General features: G+C 43.4%; 1 protein-coding gene across 1 annotated transcript in view; it reads right to left on the bottom strand.

The window, feature by feature from the left end:
* Window positions 1-7,007: 7,007 nt before the first annotated feature.
* LOC311239908 (caveolae-associated protein 1-like) overlaps window positions 7,008-23,281 on the bottom strand; it is a gene marked incomplete at its 5' end in the record, with an annotated part of 61,876 nt that continues 45,602 nt past the window's right edge. Inside the window, 1 exon segment of the mRNA XM_084328352.1 lies at window positions 7,008-10,713. Coding sequence (XP_084184478.1) covers window positions 9,796-10,713 — 918 coding nt within the window. The 3' untranslated portion in view covers window positions 7,008-9,795.

Here is a 23,281-nt window from a genome sequence, read left to right as displayed (position 1 = left end):
AAGTCCCTCTTCCATAAATAAACAGGAAGTATATTCTCTACTTTCTCATGTGGTCTTCTTCACATACAAACAAACACACACCATGTGTAGTCTTCCTTTAATAATGACTATGATGTGACTAGGTAATTTGACCCAGATGTAACCAGGCATGCTCAAATAAAACGGTCAACTCGAGCAGGAAAAAAACAACAGCTGCCAGGTAGCTTTTTATTTATATAGACGTTGTTAGGGTGCAAAGGAAGATTCCATAACGTAAACACAAAGAAGCAAGCTTCATGATTTGATTATCAAGAAGCCGTAGAACAGAGAGGGCTGGTGATATATCATGTGTCAGGACGTTTTCTATTCCTGGATGACAGGACTTGTTGCAGAACAGTGTGGCCGATCGTTTTACAGAACGAGAATGTTTTGGGTTTTTTTTTGTACAAGGTTTACTTGGTCTTCTCGAGGGCTGTCCCGTCTCACTCGATTAGTTCGGTTTGGTAAACAGTTTCAAGTTTCAAGTTCAAGTTTCTTTAATAGTTGTCATACAGAAGTACAGAATACTTTTATACAAAATGCTTCTTACTGTTACGCTCCAGAGACTGTGCAAGACAAGATAAGTATGAAATAAAATAACATAGTAAAATTAGAAGTAAAAAAAATGAGGTCACAGTGTTCAGTTTAGACATATGTACAATGTTCGATGCAGAATAGACGTAACTGAGTTACCATATAATATACAATACTGTGCAGTGTACTAATATACAATACTATATAGTGCAAGGCAGAAATGGGATGAGGTGCAATTTAGGTACAATTTACAGTAGGTGTACGAGTTGTAGTGCAAATCCTTTATCAATAAATATAAAGTGTAAAGTGTGTTTGTGTGATCTAAAGTGTGGAGAGTGGGTGCTGCAGTGTGTTGTTTGTTTGAGTGAGTGTGTGCGTGTGGGTGTGTGTGCTGTGTGCATTTGATGGTTGTTTCATAGTGTTTATTGTTCGTTTAGCAGCCTGATGGTCTGGGGATAGAAGCTGCATTTATATAACAGCTTTCGTCCAACGCGCTTTACAATTTTTTGTTCCTCACATTTTACCCATTCACACACTGCAAGGTGCCAACCTGCACACCTGCAATAGCCAAGGCTATTAGTCGACTAAGGATTTCTTTCATTGAGAACAAGCCCGGTCTTTTCCACACAGCTGTAGTCAGTGTTGTAGTCGAGTCACTAAATCTCGAGTCCGAGTCGATTCAGATTCAGATTCAGATTCAGATTCCTTTATTAAGCCATCTGTGCAAAACACATTGGTAATTGTTGCAGCACTACAGTGTATGCATTTTTTCATTTCTTTTTTCACAGTAACGACAAACACCAACACAGACACAGGACAAAAAAAATGCAGAGGAGGATTAATCATTTAAATACATATATATATATATATATATATATAAAGTGTAAAGTGAAAAGTGCAGAGTTCCAGTAAGGACTAGTGCAGTGCAGTCAGTGTCATTGTGCCAGTGTCACTTGGGGGCAGAGGGGGGGGACCTGAGGCATTGATCAGCCTGGCAGCTGAGGGGAAGAAGCTCAGTCTGTGACGAGCTTTCACAGCCTTTGGGATCCTCAGCCTTCTCCCAGAGGGGAGCAGGGTGAAGAGGCTGTGACCGGGGTGGGAGGGGTCGGCCATGATGATCTTCCTCGCCCTCTTCAGCGCCCTGGAGTCGTGCAGGGACCTGAGGGAGGGCCGATCACCCTCTCCGCGGAGCCAATCACCCGCTGCAGCTTGGCGAGATCTTGGCGAGTCCCCAGTGTTCGAGTCCGAGTCACCAAAGAAGAGCCAGAGTCGAGTCCGAGTCAAGTCCCCATTACCCCGAGTCCAAGTCCGAGTCCAAGTCATCAAGGTTGAGTCCACTCTACTCAGTCCACTGTGAGCTGACATGCAAATAAAAAAAGGTCTACACATTAAACATAAATGACACAGACAGCGGTCACCATTTCGAAGCGAGTTTATTTACTTTGTCATTAATATAGCCATCAATATCTTATGCCAAACGATTAGGGCCTATTACAAAAGAAATCCAAATAAATAACTGTATTTATCAAGTCCGAGTCCTCGTCTGCACCTCAAGTCCGAGTCCGAATGCAGTCGATGCTCGAGTCCAAAGTCTGAGTCATCACTGCTCAAGTCCAAGTCGAGTCACGAGTCCTGAAAACCAGTCCAGGACTCGGACTTGAATACTATACAACACTGGCTGTAGTCACCTTTTCACCTGGAGCCACAGAACTACAAAAAGGGAAGACGTCGTAGGCCATGCGGTCTACCTCCGCTAGCTCAGCGGATGATTATGTGAAAACAAGAACGACATGCAGAAGTCAGTACAGTCATACTGTACATAATATATTAGGAGTACTTCTGTTATTTTAAATGGTGCACTTACTGTATATGTAACCCGAGGGAGTTTCGAACCCGGGTCTCCCACGCCGCGGGCAACAGCACAGACCGCTGTACCAAGAAGTGAACTCACTGCTTTGTAACGTGTCTATGTGTCTCTTTTGAGGATGAGAGCGAGTTTAACCCACAGCACCGCTACTCGCCACAAAGTCCATCGTGACTGCGCTTCACGGTGCCGTCCGTTACATATATACAGTAGCAGCTTTTATCCAAAGCGAGGCGACCATGCAAGGTGCCAACCTGCTCATCAGGAGCAGTGAGGGGTTAAGTGTCTTGCTCAAGGACCCTCCCGGGAACCTTCTGACTACCAGACGACCGCTCTACCTCCTGAGACACTGTCTGCCTGTCTGTGTGTCTGTCTGGCTGTCTGTCTGTCTGTCTGTCTGCTTGTCTGTCTGACAGACAAGCAGACACAGACAGACAGACAATCAGACACAGACAGACAGACAGACAGACAGACAGACAGACAGACAGACAGACAGACAGACAGACAGACAGACAGACAGACACAGACAAGCAGACACACAGACAGACACACAGACACAGACAGGCAGACACACAGACAGACAAGCAGACACACAGACAGACACACAGACAGACACACAGACAGACAGGCAGACAGACAAGCAGACACACAGACAGACAGACAGACAGGCAGACAGACAAGCAGACACACAGACAGACAGACAGACAGGCATACAGGCAGACAGACAGACAGGCAGACAGACAAGCAGACACACAGACAGACAGACAGACAGGCATACAGACAGACAGACAGACAGACAAACAGACAGACAGGCAGGCAGACAGACATACAGGCAGACAGACATACAGGCAGACAGACAGAGGCAGACAGATAGACAGACAGGCAGACAGACAGATAGACAGACAAACAGACAGACAAGCATGAATGAATGAATTAATTAATGAAAACTTTATTTAACAGATTGCAGAATGGGTACAATTCAGTACGGCTCAATACACACAATTGTTAAGGGGATGCAGACCAGAGAAAGACTTTTGTCTTTCAGGACAAACAGACAGACAGACAGACAGACAGACAGACAGACAGACAGACAGACAGACAGACAGACAGACAGACAGACACACAGACAGACAGACACACAGACAGACAAACAGACAGGCAATGTCCTCTCCGTGTCGCCTTTGTTCCATGATCCATCCATGTGATCTGTGCTCAGAAGGAGCAGCACTCTCCTTAATCAGATCCCGCGGCCCATTGATTATCCTAATGGTGCTCCCTCTCTTCAGGGACGACGGCTCTTTCTCTGCTACTTACACCCCATCAAGGTTGGACACAATGGGCTCCGGGGAGGCAGGCAGGCAGGCAGACGCCTATTGTTCACCACCATCCTGCCTTGGGGGCCCTGTGAGTATACGCACCGTTCTCCTCCGCAGTCTGTTCTGTTGCTACGAAGATCAGGTTGGCTTGCGTTTCGGCCATTGTAGCATCAAGCACAGAACAGTCGACGTTCAATAAACAACAGCTTCCTGATTTCGGCCTGGAATCATATGGGTCACAGCGACATGTTCTCATAGAAGTTGTGGGGCGACAATGCTGTTTCCTCCTATGTCCACAGTGGAATTTTATAATTTAGTATATAATATATATATATATATATATATATATATATATATATATATAGATATTAGTGCTGTCGGGCGATTAAAAAAATTTATCTAATTAATAACAGGATTTGTAATTAATTAATCTAATTAATCACATTTTAATCGCATAACCATTTTAGGCCTGATATTCTATATTCTATAATCATATTTCAAATTGCATGTGTCCGGATGGCAGAATTCAGTACTGTATCTACAAAACCTTCTGTTTAATCATCTTCCATTTATTCATTTGCTTAGATTTTTCAGGTCTGGTCAATTTTAGCATGGTGTTATTCACAGTCAATGATAAAACAATTTTAATTGATATTCTCCTTTGGTTCATTACAATTTACTCAAGCCTAGTAACAGACACAGTATTTCTGACACTGGGAATACATTCCCTGAGATCCATAGATGTCCCTAGAATCAGATACCAAGAACATGCAAATGGACCATATTAAAAAAAAATGTCTGTAAATGTGTATTCTACGTTCTTATGGAATGAATGAGAAAAATAAAATATATATATATATTTTCTAAAGTTAATTTTGAGTTAATTTTCATAACGCGATAATTTGCTGTGTAATTAATTAATCTAATTAACGCGATAAACTGACAGCCCTAATAGATATTATATAAAGTTCTCCCAGAGCTGAGAGCAAACCAGTTGAGATTTTTCAAATCAATGGATGAGGCTACAGCGTTTGTATGAGTTTACCCCATTAATGACTCATGACTATATTAATGACTAACGACTATATTTAGTATGTTAAGGAAAAGCCCCACATAATTCTTTCTGTTCGAGGTAAAAACATAAAACCTACTGTGAGAACTGCCAAGACATGTGGCTACACAAGACAACATTTTATTAAAAATATTGATTTCACATAAGCATGCCTTAATTGGTAGACAAGATTGAATCAACAACTAAAAAGTATAATACAAAAATGGCGATATCTCAAAAACTAGTTTAGTTGGATTCAGAACTAGTTACATTTTAATAATATGTGTATATCCAATGTAAATCTGATATTTAGCATTGAGTGTTAAACTTCAGTGTTAAAAATCAATATTCATGATAAATATGTGAAATCAAACTGTCTCAACAGTTCTTCTCACAGCAAATCGAGTGTTTGTAACGCTAACAGAAAATAGTATATGGGGCTTTTCATTAACATAGTCGTTAGTCATTAATGGCAGGTGTTTGTCTCTGGTAAAGTGAAGCCATCTTTCATGGTTTCTGTGACGACACTGACCCATCATTCTCTCATAATTCCAGTTTGTAATCTGTACTATCAAAACTCTAGGAGGATCTTTATTTATTGTGCCTAAAAATAAATACAACTTTAACTTAAGTAGACGTACATATTGCTGTTGTTCTGTAAAGTCATTCAGAACTGTAATTGTTCTATAGGACGGGGGAAAGGCAGAGTATATGAGAAAGACCTGTGGCTCTGACACTAAACATCTAAAACACTGCTGTGCTCAAGCACTTCATTTTTTTACCCTCATCAAACGTATTGTGTAAACATCTCAAATACAGGGTTGATATGTCTATTTTATGTGCATATGCCAATTTCATGCTTTCATATGTCTATTTTATGTGTATCAGTGATAATCAAACCGTAAACAAAGAGGCCTATTAAGATGTTAGATCCTAATATGAAAAACGATGTGATTTAATGTTCTATGCCTTATCTTGACTTTGTCTATTTTGCTGGTCTATTTTATGATCATTTTATGCTAACTTTTATGTCTGCACTTTATGCATTGCTCTTGATCTGCCAGTTTATGCCTATGTCTTTTTACTGCTGTGAAGCACGTTGAGCTACAATTCCTGTATGCAGGGGCGTGCACAGGACTTTAGCGGGGCAGGTGCTCAAATTTTAAGGGCCCTTTTCGGGCGGGGGGGGGGGCTTTTTATGCTTTTTGGTGGGTTTTGGTGATCAAATATTGAACTATAATAATCAGTGCAGGAGCTCACTTATCCTTGAAAGACACTTTTATCACTGACTTAAAAGACCCATACATCTCCATAAATGTTCAGGGGGGAGGGAATAAGTGCTTACCCTACAGACCCCAAGAAGTGCTGTATATTCTGTATTGTTTAATATAAATGCACTTTTTATTCCAATCCCGATTTGTATTTGAGATTCCCAAATCCCATCGGACTTGACTTCTTCGTGTCCCTCAATGATTGTAATACCAGCATTCAACTGTATGCGCCACAGCGGTTTCTATCATCATCATCATCACCACCCACGCTATGCATAAAATATATAGGTCTGTGGAGAGGCACGCTGAGGAGGCCGTGCAAACTGCAATGGAATACGGGGCATCTCTCTCTCTTTACCTAATATTTTGATTCTATCCTGACATTTTTCAGTTGGAAGGGCAGTCTATATGCGTAACGGTAACCCCTTGGGCTCTATGTGTGCATGTGCCTGCCTGTATGAAAGGTGCTATACAAATAAAGTTTAGGGCAAATGGTGTATTTATATTATCTCTTTTATCCAAAGCGCTTTACAATTTGTTCCACACATTTAACTATTCACACACTGATGGCAGAGGCAACCATGCAAGGTGCCGACCTGCTCATCGGGAGCAGTTAGGGGTTAAGTGTCTTGCTCAAGGACGCTTCGACACACTGCCCGGGAGGAGCAGGAATCAAACCGGGAACATTCCGATTACCAGACACCTGCTCTATACCTCCTGAGTATGGAAAGCCAAAAGGGCCATTCATACGTCTCAATTATGCACCCGTTTGAGCCACTGTCGCCCCTTATTATTATTATTATCAAAACTGATGCTCCATGTTTGTGGATCATGCAACGGGACAATCTTTTCCTACTTTCTCTTCATAAAAACTCAAGGAGCCAAAGAAACGGCTGCACTCACAATTTTCTTTTTCAATGACTTTAATTCACAGCAGGAGTCAGAAATCCTCATTCCATCCATTTCCGCCCCTTTCGCATTGGGGCATTTCATTTCCGGCCGTTGTTTTCCGAATCATCATAAAGCATAATAATAGAGAAACCTGCTGTCGTGAGCTTATATAGACATATACCTTGCTTGTCCCTGGGGGATTCTCATTCACAGTGTGCACCTGGCCGGATTGCCTCTGGCACCGTCTAACTTCAATAGCCAAATGTCAATGGCGTACTAAGTGGCACTTAGTAGCTAGCTACTAGGCATGACATTGACGTTTTCTACATGTGGCGCGGGCCGTCATTAACCTGTCACCCAGGTCCTGAGGCGTGTTTCAGACTCATTTCCCGTGCACCCCGCAGCTTCTTCCAGCCATCGCCTTGGAGAATGTAGAGGGGGATTGTGCAGCTTGGAATGCAACCATAGTGACACACGGTTCTCTCAAGACTAGTGAGGTGCTTTCCCGTGCACAGCGGTGTATTATTATTAGGGATGTCCGATATTATCGGCTATATCATCGGCCGATTTTTTTTTTTTTACATTTATTTAACCTTTATTTACCCAGGCAAGCAAGTAAGAACAAATTCTTATTTTATTTATTGTGAAAAGTATGCAAAATGTTGTGTTTTTTGGGGGGGGGGAAACCCCGCATATATCGATATCGGAAATTAAGAGTTGGACAATATCGGTATATCGGATATCGGTAAAAAAGCCAATATCGAACATCCCTAATTATTATGTATTTGGCATTACACACACATGTCCAGGGCAGCCTATGATGCTCGTGGCATGGTGTGTATACACTAACCAGTAAGCTTATTACAGTGCATACAATAAAAAAAAATGTGTTTTGTTTATGTTATTGAACATGCATAGTGAAAAAACAACAACAACAACGCAATAACAAATGTTACATTCAAAATCTTTTTTTCTCTTTTGGGGGGATACATCTTTGGCATTAAAAATTGTGGGTTATTGTGGATCAATTTGAAGTTAGTAACCACTTCCAGCTAAAGATTAAAATAATTAGAAGAGATCACTATATCCCACATAACAATATAGTACAACTTATAACCTTCGTAGAATGTTCTTGGCGGGAAATCGTTTGTCATCGCGATCCATTAGACCTCAATTTGTCAAAATGTCAACAAAAAAACTACCGTCACACATCAGTAGTTCTCAAGGATTTGTTCTATTAAATTGTGTTTTTGAATATTCCAAAGCAGAGATTACAGGTAAGCAAACCTTAATTCCCTGGTGTCTTTTTAAGATAAGAGATAATACGATAATACTCTTATTCTCAAGTCATTTACATCTCAACCTTTAATAACATGACAAACTTTACATCATACGTAACACTTGGCACGTCGGCCGAGTTAGCCAGACACGCGGTGGCAGTCAACGGAAGATACCGCTATCCCCCCCTACAAACTGCCCAAACCGCGGCGTGCGTAACGCGTTTGACATAATTTGTAAACTCCTCAAGTCAAGGAAAAGTAGTCGTATAGGCTTTAATCTGTGCCCACTCGTCATCCAACCAAATGTGACATGCATATCACATGACGACAAAACCACCAATCACAATACAAACGTCGGGTTATCGACCAACCTCCTTACCAAAAGCTACTGCTGTGCATAATCCTGCACGGCAATTATGGTACATCAAATAGGCTATCTATTAATTAACACAGACTATTATTCATACATTCTTCATTGTGACAATTATTTTTTAGAAACTAACGCAATTCTATAACGACCAATATCCTAGATCTGAAATATCTGGGATGATTGTTGTATAGTGAACGGTCACAGCCATTCACAGAAAGATAGGTAGAAAGCTAAGCGAATAAGTCAGGAATAATGACTGCAGTATGCTTCAAAAGCCAAGGAAACTATAAAAGGAGGAATAGTCGTTACGTCACGCGTCAGCTAAATGACTAAATGTAAATGTAAAGTGTGGAAACTTTCACTTCGGCCGACAAAAGGATCAGCCGTCTCCTCGTTTATGTCATTTAAACAGGTTATTACCTCGGATGTCAGAATCATCTGCAATGTGTTGCCTTGTTAACTAGCTAACGTGTGATATATCGGTCCATGTATATTTCCTCGTGTAGCCGGTGTGACCTTATCTGCGTTGTGTTTGTTTCGATTCGACCCCTGTTAAGGGATCGCCCTGAGTGGGAGTTGAACCCCGATCTCCCGCGTCGCGGGCGGCATCACAGACCACTATACCAAGAAGTGAATTCACTACTTGCTTCCGGGTCTGGATGCCTCTGGGGAGTGAGTTTTACTTGCAGTACCGCTTACCATCCACAGCCACTGAACTACTTGTACCATCGTGACTGTGGATATACTGCGGTACCTCCGTTACACTCAGATAGCTGGTATATCTTGAGTTTTAATACGGGCTTCAATAGAACTGGCACCAAAGTCTGGCACCGATATTCTGACGTGACGACGACCCTTCCTTCCGTCTTTCATAGTTTCCTTGTTATAGAACGCTGGTATTGTGACACGGTGACTTCTTTTTATAGTTTCCATGTCAAAAACTAGCCCGTTGTTTTATCTTTTTAATTTCTACGCTAAAGAGGAGCAAAAATATCAAAGTAAAAGTCATCCCTGTTGGGAAACAAACAAACAAACAACAACAACAAATGAGACTTCATAGATTGTGACCATGTCCAGAAAGTCCCTAGAATTAATAATATTGTGTCCTTGTCATCCTAATCATCCTCTCTCTTCATCATCATTTCATCCTTTCTCTCTTCAGCCGTCGACAGGGATCCTCCCCCGGGGGTGGTGGGGGGTCTACTTCCTGTGCTTCTTCCCCAGGTGCAGGTCTGACTCCTCCACCATGACCAGCCGAGAGTCCTCGGCCGCCTCCAGGAGGGCCTTCATCTCCGGCCCGTCGTCCTCCTCGTCCTCCTCCTCCACGCTCACCAGCTCGCCCTCCTCCACCTCCACCTCCAGGCCGATGGCGTCGTCGTCTCCGTCCAGCAGGCCCTCGGACGCGGCCACCTTCAGGAAGGCCTTCATCGCCGGGCTGTCCACGTCCACCAGCTCGCCCTCCTGCACCTCCACGCGCAGGTGCTCTCCCTCCGGCGCCGGCGGCACCTGGGTCTGGGCCACGTTGTGGCGCGTCTCCTCCTCCTCCTCCTCCTCATCCTCCTCGTCCCCGTCGCGAATCTTCTTCACGTGGAAGGTGAAGGGCGGCACGCGGTACACGGTCATCTTGGAGCGCCGGGCACGCACGGACTCGGGCGTCTTCTCCTTCGGCTTCTCCTTGCGCTCCGGGTTGGGCGACGTCGCGGTCGTCATGCGGGAGCTCAGTTTGCCCATCTTCTTCTCCAGCGAGTGCTTGGTCTTCTCCAGGTTCTCGCGGGTCCTTTGCTTGGTCTTCTCCAGGTTCTCCCGGGTCCTCAGCTTGGTCTTCTCCAGGTTCTCCTTGGTCCTCAGCTTGTGCTTCTCCATCTTCTCCTTGGAGAAGGCCTTCTTGATGTTGTCCACGCGCTGCCTGCCGCTGCGCTTGATGCGCTCGGCGCGGGACTCCTCGACGACGGTCTCCTCGATCTCCACCGCCTCCTCGTCCGAATGGAGGTCGACGGGCACGCAGCCGTCGTCACCCCCCTCCTCCGGGATCTGCTCCAGGTGACCGTCCACCGCTGCGCCCGCGGCGACCGTCTCCCCCGCCTTGGGCTTGGGCGCTTTGGGAGTCTTGTTTTCATCCTGGAGAGACACAAGAGGCGACAGAAGGGGGGGGTTAGCACGTTTACATTTTGGTCATTTAGCTGATGCTTTTATCCAAAGCGACTTACAAGTTCTGTACAACAGGTCAGCGGGAAGGGAAGTAAAGGGTACATAGTAGGGGTGTAACAATGCATCGATCCTAAGGTCGAATCGCATCGAATCGTGGTCAAATGAAGAGATTTCACGATGCATTGAATCGTTGCCTGAAGAATCGTTGTGGGGTCAAATATTTACACCCCTAGCACATGAGTAGTAAAGACATATTAGCATAGATTATTTAGTGGCAAAGTGCATGATAATTGCACGATTTTAATCTTTCTTCATTTCAGATATTGATTGAAGAAGTGTGTTTTTAGTCGACGGCGGAAAATTGGTCGGGTTAAAAAAAAAGTTAAAACTGCTTGTGTGCACAACACATTTAAAGATTTATCTTTTGGCGTTTTATCGCTTTATTACTACTGGGCAGTCCAGTAGGGAGAAACAGAGGAGAAATGGGAGACAGAGTGGGGGGAAGACATTGGGGAAATAACGACGGATTCGGGAATCGAACCCGTGTCGCGGCTGAGCGTGCTATGTGGTTCGCCACTGGGGCGCCCATGCACAACACATTTAAATAACATTTATACTAGGGATGTTCGATATTGGCTTTTTTACCGATATCCGACATACCGATATTGTCCAACTCTTAATTTCCGATACCGATACCCCCCCCCCCCCCCCCAAAAGCGGAATAATTTCAGGTAATTAACATTACATATCTCTTGTCGTGGAATAAACACAACATTATGCATACTTTTGACAATAAATAATATAAGAGTTAGTTCTTACTTGCTTGCCTGGGTAAATAAAGGTTAAATAAATGTAAAACATTTTTTTTAATTTTTTTTTAACCGATACCGATATTTTCTGATATTACATTTTAATGCCAATATCGGCCGGTAATATCGGTAGGCCGATAATATCGGACATCCCTAATTTATACTTTAGTGTTGTGGAATCGTTGGCCACAGAGCAGGGTTGAAGCCTGCAGAGAATAGTATACAGAAGTCAGTGGAGGAATCCTACAAACACCTGCGGTACAGAAGCGTCTCTGAAGGGAGAGCGATTGAATGCAGATCAGATGCAAATATCCTGGAATATTCATGACCCACAATGCGGCTATTGAATCAGATATGTCATACAATAGTTCTCTATGATTGATTGATGCGTATTGAAAAGGAAAACGTACTATACGTTGTGATCCGTGATTACTGTGATTTATGACTTATGACATTTCCTTTGACATGCCATTTGAAAAACACGATACAGAGGGAGAGAAATTCATAATGGCCAGTGAGATGGAGATTAAATTGCAATCGTTTATGCATAGTATATAGGGACTCCTTCTTATGCACATTTGAATGTGAAACAGATATCAGCATTTGCAGCTATTGGCGTAGAGCCCCATCTAGTGGTGTAGTTGTTGAAATGCTGCAGCTGAAAACCCACAGTCTCAGTTCTATATATACCTCATCTTAACACGAGAATTGAAGTCAGTGTGGTTGGGGGCATTGTAAGGCACACCTCCATATTAATTGAATTACATTTCAAACCTTTATTTAAACTCGAAAGGCAACTGAGGTTTCCCTAATTTACAGTCACGTCGAGTGTACATACAGAAATAAGCAACACAAAAAAAGGCATATAAAATCATAACAATAAGACAACAATTGATTATGAATTGATAAATCAATTAAAACACGTACAACTTGATTGACAAAAGTTGGAGAGCGAGGTTTTAAACTCTGCAACAGGGGGGGGGGGGGGGGGGGGGGAGCGGAGAATCTTAAGCTTTAAGGACTGTTGGAGTTCATTCCATGAGCTAGAGGGGCATCATAGCAAAATGCTGATTTACCCTGATCAGAGCAAACTGGACCTTAAGGACCAGCCAGTCACTAGAACGGGTTGCATAGGTTCCAAAATTCCATTCAAATAATGATGTAATATAAAATGGTAAATGGTGCATTTACTGTATATAACAGCTTTTATCCAAAGCGCTTTACAATTTGTTCCTCACCATTTGACCCATTCACTCACACATTCACACACAGACAGTAGAGGCAACCATGCAAGGTGCCAACCTGCTCATTGGGAGCAGTTAGGGGTTAAGTGTCTTGCTCAAGGACACATCGACACGCTGCCCTAGCCACTGTGGTAAGGAAGTAGCTTACCATTAAGGGCCTTAAAAATTAACAAATACCAGTGTTTGTTGGGCCTCTGTCATAAAGGACACAGTGATGAGTGTCATATCTATCATTGATGATAACTCTAGTAGTTAACTAGCAGTGGTGGAAGAAGTACACAGTTCCTTTACTTAAGTAAAAGTAGAAATACTCAGATAAATGAGTAATCTGGTCAAATTAAAAGTCCTCCATTCAAATTCTACTTAAGTAAAAGTAGAGAAGTATTTGCTATTGAATGTACTTAAGTATCTAAAGTAAAAGTACACATTCTACATGACGTTTGTGTATCCATTGACCTCTATGGGTTGTGTTAAAGTGGTGTGTGGTCCAGTTACGCTGCTCTGATTAAAGGTCATGTTAAAGTGGTGTGTGGTCCAGTTACGCTGCTCTGATTAAAGGTTATGTTAAAGTGGTATGTGGTCCAGTCACGCTGCTCTGATTAAAGGTTGTGTTAAAGTGGTATGTGGTCCAGTTATGCTGCTCTGATTAAAGGTTATGTTAAAGTGGTGTGTGGTCCAGTTATGCTGCTCTGATTAAAGGTTATGTTAAAGTGGTATGTGGTCCAGTTATGCTGCTCTGATTAAAGGTTATGTTAAAGTGGTATGTGGTCCAGTTATGCTGCTCTGATTAAAGGTTATGTTAAAGTGGTATGTGGTCCAGTTATGCTGCTCTGATTAAAGGTTATGTTAAAGTGGTACTGTATGTGGTCCAGTTATGCTGCTCTGATTAGAGGTTATGTTAAAGTGGTATGTGGTCCAGTTATGCTGCTCTGATTAAAGGTGATGTTAAAGTGGTACTGTATGTTGTCCAGTTATGCTGCTCTGATTAAAGGTTATGTTAAAGTGGTATGTGGTCCAGTTATGCTGCTCTGATTAAAGGTGATGTTAAAGTGGTATGTGGTCCAGTTATGCTGCTCTGATTAAAGGTCATGTTAAAGTGGTGTGTGGTCCAGTTATGCTGCTCTGATTAAAGGTCATGTTAAAGTGGTGTGTGGTCCAGTTATGCTGCTCTGATTAAAGGTGATGTTAAAGTGGTATGTGGTCCAGTTATGCTGCTCTGATTACGTCTTCTAGAAATTGACAGGCTTCAAATGTGAAAGTATATAATCTTCATACATTTTTTTTTATCTTGTATTGTGTTTTTTATGCAAACTCCTTTTCTTCAAAGTAACTAGTAATTGATGGGCTCAGATAAATGTAGTGGAGTAAAAAGTACAATATTTCCCTTGAAATGTAGTGGAGTAATAAAGTATAAAGTTCCCTAAAATGAAAATACTCACATAAAGTAGGCCTACAAGTAGCTTGAAATTGTACTTAAGTGCAGTACTTGAGTAAAACTAGTAGCGTCAACTCTGCCTCAAAGATCTTGTAGACTGCGTCTGAGCTTCTAGTCATAAGGAAACACACAGACCTACATGAGGTGACATGTAGACATGAGCGCATTTCCTGTCGTTTCCTCTCAGCCACATGTGTATACACACTCACACTCACACTCACCCTCACAAACGGACACATGCGTACACACTACACACTCACAGTCCCAAACGGACACATACGTACACACTACACACTCACAGTCACAAGCGGACACATGCGTACACACTACACACTCACAGTCCCAAACGGACACATGCGTACACACTACACACTCACAGTCCCAAACGGACACATGCGTACACACTCACACTCACAGTCACAAACGGACACATGCGTACACACTCACACTCAGTCACAAACGGACACATGCGTACACACTCACACACAGTCACAAACGGACACATGCGTACACACACACACTCACAGTCACAAATGGACACATGCGTACACACTACACACTCAGTCACAAATGGACACATGCGTACACACTCACACACTCACAGTCACAAATGGACACATGCGTACACACTACACACTCACAGTCACAAACGGACACATGCGTACACACTCACACACAGTCACAAACGGACACATGCGTACACACACACACTCACAGTCACAAATGGACACATGCGTACACACTACACACTCAGTCACAAATGGACACATGCGTACACACTCACACACTCACAGTCACAAACGGACACATGCGTACACACTACACACTCACAGTCACAAACGGACACATGCGTACACACTACACACTCAGTCACAAACGGACACATGCGTACACACTACACACTCACAGTCACAAACGGACACATGCGTACACACTACACACTCACAGTCACAAACGGACACATGCGTACACACTAGACACTCAGTCACAAACGGACACATGCGTACACACTACACACTCACAGTCACAAACGGACACATGCGTACTACACACTCACACTCACAAACGGACACATGCGTACTACACACTCACAGTCACAAACGGACACATGCGTACACACTACACACTCACAGTCACAAACGGACACATGCGTACACACTACACACTCACAGTCACAAACGGACACATGCGTACACACTACACACTCACAGTCACAAACGGACACATGCGTACACACACTCACACTCGTTTTACACTTTGAGGTGAGAGACAACGTACGCTTGGTTTTGTGTGTCACAAAATAAATAGGCTGAATGTGAGAGATATAATGAGGTGTTTCCCTTTCAACAATTATGACAGAGCTTCACATTCATGCAAGGCATTCTAATTTTATTTAAAAAATTGTTTAGTGTTTTTGTTTCTTGCAAATGGACTGCACTGTGCTTCCTTTTCATTTCTTAAAATTTTTCTTGTTGTTACTATATATATATATTCATATTTTTATCTTATGTAAAGTGTCCTTAAGTCAGAGAAAGGCTCTCTTTAAATCAAATGTATTATTATTATTATTATTATTATTATTATTATTATTATTATTATTATTATTATTATTATTATTATTATTATTATTATTAAGGCTTTCAAGCACAAGGGTTGATACAGTAACAGCATTCTCTCACACCCTGCACACAAATTGTAATTATATTATACATTACATAATTTATTACATTTAATTTCCCCAAGGGGATCAATAAAGGGATATCTTATCTTAAAGAGTTATGGTGGTGTGTTTCTTCTGTACACTACCGGGAGACACAAACACAATTCTTCCCGATGACACATCCAAGACGTGCATCAAGAATATACCAAGGCTCAATGCGCATCCAGCCACACAAAAAAAGCAGCCTTGAATTTGTGGAATCAAGTGCCACCGTTTACACTTTAAACCTTCAGCCAGTCTTCTACTGCCCCCTGGTGGAAGAGATGGCTTCAAGCATCCCTTACAAGCTCAGAATCAGAACATACAAGGAATTTGTCTTGGTCGTCATTTGGTGCCATCAACATTAACAGACAATTCAAGTGGAATACAGTCAAATGGAATATATAAACTAAATTAGAATAACAATACAATAGAATAGAATATAATAGAACAGGGCTGTATACTTGTTTTTCTGGTTGATAACGAAGATCAACGATACATTTGAGATGATGCACTGGGTTAGGGCATTTACAAGATTGTAGCTTCAGCCCTAACCTTTTCGGCCAACTTGTTATTTGATTTGTGTGTGTTTGTTTTTTTTGTACATGCTAAATGGCTAGAAATAAACTTAATTCATTCATTAATTCATTCAACAGTGTCATGTTCAGATGCTCAGTTTTGAGTATATGTGCCAAGAAGGTATACAGTATATATTGTCCAGGAAGGGTGTGTTAATGTGTTAATGTAATGTAACCTCACACCAAAAAACACAACAGGGTGAGAGTGGCTCAGGAGGTAGAGCGGTCGTCTGGTAATCGGAAAGGTTCCCGGTTCGATTCCTGGGCTCCTCCCAGCCCTGAGCAAGACACTTAACCCCTAACTGCTCCCGATGAGCAGGTCGGCCACCTTGCATGGTCGCCTCCGCTGTCGGTGAGTGAACGGGTGGATGGTGAGGCATTACGTTGTAAAGCGATTTGGATACTAGTGTGGTCGTGAACGGGTTAACCTTCTGTAGTGTGGTAGTGAAAGGTTAACCATCTGTAGTGTGGTAGTGAAAGGGTTAACCGTCTGTAGTCTGGTAGTGAAAGGGTTAACCTTCTGTAGTGTGGTAGTGAAAGGGTAACGGTCTGTAGTGTGGCAGTGAAAGGGTTAACCTTCTGTAGTGTGGTAGTGAAAGGGTTAACCTTCTGTAGTGTGGTAGTGAAAGGGTTAACCTTCTGTAGTGTGGTAGTGAAAGGGTTAACCTTCTGTAGTGTGGTAGTGAAAGGGTTAACCACAGAGCCGGTCTCCACGTTGATGATAAATCTGTTCCAACTTTCCTTTATTACCCTCCAGGAAGCTCTTATTAAACTTAAATTGGTTCTTAATGCTAGTAAAAACTAAATGTATGCTGTCTTCTAGAGCCAGAAATGTTTTTTTGATCCACTTTTTCTCCCATTTTTCTATATTTTCTCCCATCCCAATTTCGTATCATCCAATTCAACCCTCCCCTGTCACGAACGCAGTTTCTTGCCTCCCACAAGCCGGCTGCAATGTGGACTAAGTCATAAATAGCAAAAGTCCCCTCCGGTACTTGAGGTAACAGCAGTCGCATCTTTTCACCTGCGCAGCTCGATCTCTCAGTGGCGAGGAGTAACGCGTGGGAGGCTCACGCTGCCCCCGACACTTCCTGATTCTACTGCGCAGGCGCACCAACCGACCTGTAGGAGTCGCTGTCCACAACGCCCGATCCCCACCCATCAGTTTCCCACCCCCTAATACGGCCAATGTGTATTAGTACGGACGACCAGCTAAACTGAAAGCAAATGTGGAGCGCTGGGCTCGAACAGGCGAGCCCAGCGTCTCCAGCATTGCGTGGCGAGCGCCTTGCCCACTACGCCACGTAGCCGCCTAGAGCCAGAAATGTTTAATATGATGGTTGTACACATATTATCTACCACCAAGTGGTTCTAGCATTGAGAGAGTCCCTGAATATAAATATCATGGTGTGAGACATTTTTACATTTCAATTCCATGTGGACAACCTTGCCTCCAGGTTTGCGACAGAAAATTGGCTTCCTCTACAGAAACAGAACCAGCTTTCCTTTGATTAGTAGGAAGAGAGTTGTCGAAGCAGTTTTCTTATCAGTCTTGGACTGTGGTGATGTAATTTATAGGCATGCTGCGGCCTCAACCCTTAAATCCTTGGACTCTGTACATCACTCTGCCCTCAGATCGCTAATGCATACGATCACTGTCCTCCTCTGATGGAGAGGCACAATAAACACTGGTATTTGTACATTTTTAAGGCCCTTATTGGTAAGCTACCTCCTTATACTACATCATTATTGGAATGGAATTTTGAAATGTATGGAATCCGTTCTAGTGACTGGCAGGTCCTTAAGGTCTCCAGAGTTTGCTCTGAACAGGGTAAATCTGCATTTTGCTACGATGCCCTCTAGCTCATGGAATGAACTCCAACAGTCCTTAAAGCTTGATATTCTCCCCTCTGTTGCAGAGTTTAAAACCTTGATCTCCAACCGCTGTCAGTTGTACATGTTTTAATTGATTTGTTATCCTTGCTTTTTGCCTCGTCTTGTTGTCTTATTGTTATGATTTTATATGCTGTGTGATTTTATATGCCTTTCTTTAGCTTATTTCTGTTTGAATGAATGAATTACATTATATTTTCGTGTCATGTCCGATGACCCACCCCTTAGGGGATTATAAGACACCGAAAACTATCATTTAATATAACATTCATTTCCCAAGGTTTGTAAGCTACAGTACACCATGCACACCATCAGTAGGCCAAAATAAATACATCACATATAATGGTCTTTTCGTACATTTATCCCAAGCGTTCTCTAAATATTCTGCAAGTGCAAATACCCTGTGATCAAAAATCCATTTGAGTCTTTCTGTATGTACTCCGTCGCCTTTCGAGTTTAAATAAAGCTTTGATTCCACTCCGCGTCGTCCTGTGAACCCCGTGGTCTACGGAACCGAACCGGACCGCGGGTCCAGCATCTCTCCACCTGCCGCGCGTCAGTCACCGGTTATTATCTCCCGTCGTCCTGACGGCTCGTCCATCACTCAACACCGTGACAACTGCGCTCAGGAGGAGGCTGTGTCGCCGTGGCGACGGATACCCACACGGGGAGGAAGAGTACTCTGTGAAGAATGTTATCCCTCTTAATGCCCCCCGCGTCCTGATACCGGAGAGCCTTTGACCCTGTGTGTGTCCAACACACGGCCTCATCGGAAAACCTAAATAAAGCACTCGATCGACCACAGATCCAGATCCAGATTGCTTTATTGTCACGTCGTTCAGTACCTTACAGCAAAGAAAGAGTGAAATTCACTTTGTTGTGGTAAATGGCTGCATTATATAGCGCTTTTATCCAAAGTGCTTTACAATTTGTTCCTCACATTTTTACCCATTCCACTCACACATTCCACTACACACCAACGGCGGAGGCGACCATGGAAGGTGCCAACCTGCTCATCAGGAGCAATTAAGGGTTAAGTGTCTTGCTCAAGGACACTTCAACACATTGACCGGGAGGAGCGGGAATCGAACCGGGAACCTCTGGATTACCAGACGACTGCTCTACCTCCCGAGCCACTGTGCCCCGTGCAGATAACAGGATGTATATATTATACTATATAGAATTGAAATAACAAAATGGTTCAGTTCCAAAAAAAGTATGTTGTGTGATGTGCAATGTGCACATTTTTTGCAGTGTGTAAAATGCAATGCGCAATACAGTTTTATCAGCAGAAAAAGGGGAAAAGGTACATAATGTATGTTATATATACATATAAGTAAGTACTATATTTATGTTTCTGAAATTCTTTATCATGGATGAACAAAACTTTCCAATGCGAATGGTTGATTTGAATTTCAAGGACTTTTTAAGCACTTTGTTAAAAAATTTGCTGTTTTCAAGGAATTCCAGGTCTTGACTTTGAAAAAAAAACACTTCAAGGTCCTTGTGCGAACCCTGTCATCTACGCTATTTAGCCGACACTTATCTCCAAAGCGACTTTTACACTCGTGTACAACGAGCCAGCAAGGGGACGTCACGACACACACTCCCCCCCGGCAGCCAGCAGCAATAAGTGCTATTGTTTGTTCGACGAACTCAAAGTGCCTCACTTGGGAGGAGTGCACAACACGATCCACTAGAGACAACACAGAGAGAGAAAACCTCCTGGTACGTGTGGTGCTTCTCGTGCAGGGAACCCCCCCCCCCCCCCCCGCCCCGCGCCGCCCCCCCCCCCCCGCCTCCCCCCTGCTACGTCCAAGCTGGAAGGAGTCCAGACTCCCTGCTGGCAGATGATGAGCACACAGTGTGCCCAGGAGGTCTGCGTGGGAAGCTCCACTGTTGTTGCTCTGCGGAGGTCCATGACTGATGTCTGACATTGCAAAATGAAATTCAAGGACTTTCACGTACTTTTCCAAGCACTATTTTTCATTTAAAAAAGGGCATTTATAAAAGGATACAATTCACTTTTAAATGCAAAATCTGATCCAACATTCATGGCTTAAAACCAATTTCCGTCAATTAGTTACACTTTAAATAAAAACATTATATTTCTTGATTCAGACAATTTTGATCATGGATGAATAAAACTTTCAATGCGAATGGTTGATTTGAATTTCAAGGACTTTTTAAGCACCTTGTTTAAAAAATGGGCTGTTTTCAAGGAATTCCAGGCCTTGAATTTTTTTTGTAAAAAAATCAAGCACTTCAAGGACCTTGTGCGAACCCTGTGTGCACGTGTTTGGACCGTCTTTCATCTCAGCAGTGCTAGAGTGTGTGTGCGAGAGATATTGATCTCTGAATGGCGAGCGTGGAAGCAGCGCGCGGCGGGGGGGGGGGGGGGGGGGGGACATGTCACAACTGTGTGTATTTGCTTTGAAGAACGGTCTCGGTGGAAAAAGCATGTGTGAAGAATAGCACAAGATAGGTTTGTCCAGGTTTGTCCTACATTGTACAAAGTGTTGTGTCCTACGACACGAAAAAACTATATAAATGTGGATCCTTCATCGATTAATTCACTCATTGATTCCTTCATTAATCCCTACTGCCTTCCATCCTTCTCTCTTGTGGTTTACCGTCTGGCTATTGATTCGGGGGGGGTGGATAACAACAGCGGGGCTGCTGGGTAATCTGGCTCTCGACATGAGGTTATGGTTAGTTTAACCCTTTTATCCCTACCATTATAGAATTCCGCGCCTGGGTCTTTTTTGAATTATGGGCTGTAAAATGGTCCAAGAATGTCCCAGGAGTAAGTGCTTTTTGCCCCTTTTTCCTTTATTACTTCATCTTTCAATAGCTGGCAGTTATTTAACATTACTGTATGATATAATTGTGTATTAAGGTAACAGTGTGGTTATGGTTATGGTTAGGGTTGGGTTTAGGGTTAAGGTTATGGTTAGTTTAAGGTAACAGTGTGGTTATGGTTAGGGTTGGGTTTAGGGTTAAGGTTATGGTTAGTTTAAGGTAACAGTGTGGTTACGGTTATGGTTAGGGTTGGGTTTAGGGTTAAGGTTATGGTTAGTTTAAGGTAACAGTGTGGTTATGGTTAGGGTTGGGTTTAAAATCAAGGTTATGGACCTTCATTGATTCACTCACTCACTCATTGATTCCTTCATTAATCCCTACTGTCTTCCATCCTTCTCTCTTGTGGTTTTCCGTCTGATCCCCTGGCTATTGATTTGGGGGGGGGGGGGGGGGGTGGATAACAGCCACGAGGCTGCTGGGTAATCTGGCTCTCCACCGACCGAGGAAGAGCGACTGGCCTGTGGGCGTTGGACAGAAATGTATTTCTTCTCTATGATTAAGGTGAACGGCACAACCATCCATCAACGACAATGTGTAAAAAAATTAAATACAGCAATTACCTGTCAAAAATGCATGCGTTGTTTGACATATGAAAGTGTCTTCCTAATGTCATATGTCATAATTACTGTCTTTGCCCTTTGTTCTCTCTCTCTCTCTCTCTCTCCCTCCCTCCCTCTCTCTCTCTCTCTCTCTCTCTCCCTCCCTCTCTCTCTCTCTCTCTCTCTCTCCCTCCCTCCCTCTCTCTCGCTGCATCGCCTGACAGCTCAAATTAGAACATTCCTTGTTCTCTCCTCTCTGGCCGTGTTTTAACTGCAGTACTGTACTGTCCACCCATCCAATTGACCCGTCTCTCTCTCAACCTAGCTCACCGACGATCTCAACCGATCGCAACTGTCGCTTCTCGTCCCGGGGAAGGGGGGGGGGGGGGGAAGCGACAGTCGTGATTGGAGGATCAAGAAAGGATGGGGTGGGGTTTGGGATAGGTCAATTATAGGATTACTACGTTCCTCTGCCCTATAGTCACCTTTAAATCACGTGTCATATGCTTTGACAGCTGCCTCCATTTGTTAGATATTAATTCAAACATGGGACACACCGAATGTGGCTATACCGTATAGCTGAGGTATCTTGACATAATGGATGTATTCTTTTTTTATCCACTTTTTCTCCCATTTTTCTATATTTTCTCCCATCCCAATTTCGTATCATCCAATTCAACCCTCCCCTGTCACGAACGCTGTTTCTTGCCTCCCACAAGCCGGCTGCAATGTGGACTAAGTCATACATAGCACAAGTCCCCTCCGGTACTTGAGGTAACAGCAGTCGCATCTTTTCACCTGCGCAGCTCGATCTCTCAGTGGCGAGGAGTAACGCGTGGGAGGCTCACGCTGCCCCCGACACTTCCTGATTCTACTGCGCAGGCGCACCAACCGACCTGTAGGAGTCGCTGTCCACAACGCCCGATCCCCACCCATCAGTTTCCCACCCCCTAATACGGCCAATGTGTATTAGTATGAACGACCAGCTAAACTGAAAGCAATGTGGAGCGCTGGGCTCGAACAGGCGAGCCCAGCGTCTCCGCATTCATGGCGAGCGCCTTGCCCACTACGCCACGTAGCCGCCACGACATATGGATGTATTAATGATTATCGCAACATAGCGAGGAGGGGAGGAGTTGATTGGACTGCCTTCGCACTTACAATAGAGTCGGAAGGAGGTAAATTAGTTTTTATGCATAGAAGGGCGTGTGTCTGTGTGTGTGTGCTAGTAAGGGGATATAACTCTCAACGGTAAAGTGCTACGGTATCAATAGTGACTCATTGTCAGCCCACGTTACCCCAGCACGAATCCGCTTCAAGGTCCTTGCCCTGGCATAACGTGCAGCAAGGGGAACGGCTCCCTCCTACCTCCGGTTAATGCTGTCTAACTACACACCCTCAAGACCCCTCCGCTCTGCATCGCCTAACTACACACCTTCAAGACCCCTCCGCTCTGCATCTTCTAACTACACACCCCCA

Source organism: Notolepis coatsorum, assembly GCF_963971535.1.
Source record: "Notolepis coatsorum genome assembly, chromosome: 14".
Taxonomy (NCBI): Eukaryota; Metazoa; Chordata; class Actinopteri; order Aulopiformes; family Paralepididae; genus Notolepis; species Notolepis coatsorum.
Note: the sequence above shows the minus strand (reverse complement) of the source record. Positions and strands in the feature narration are given on the sequence as shown.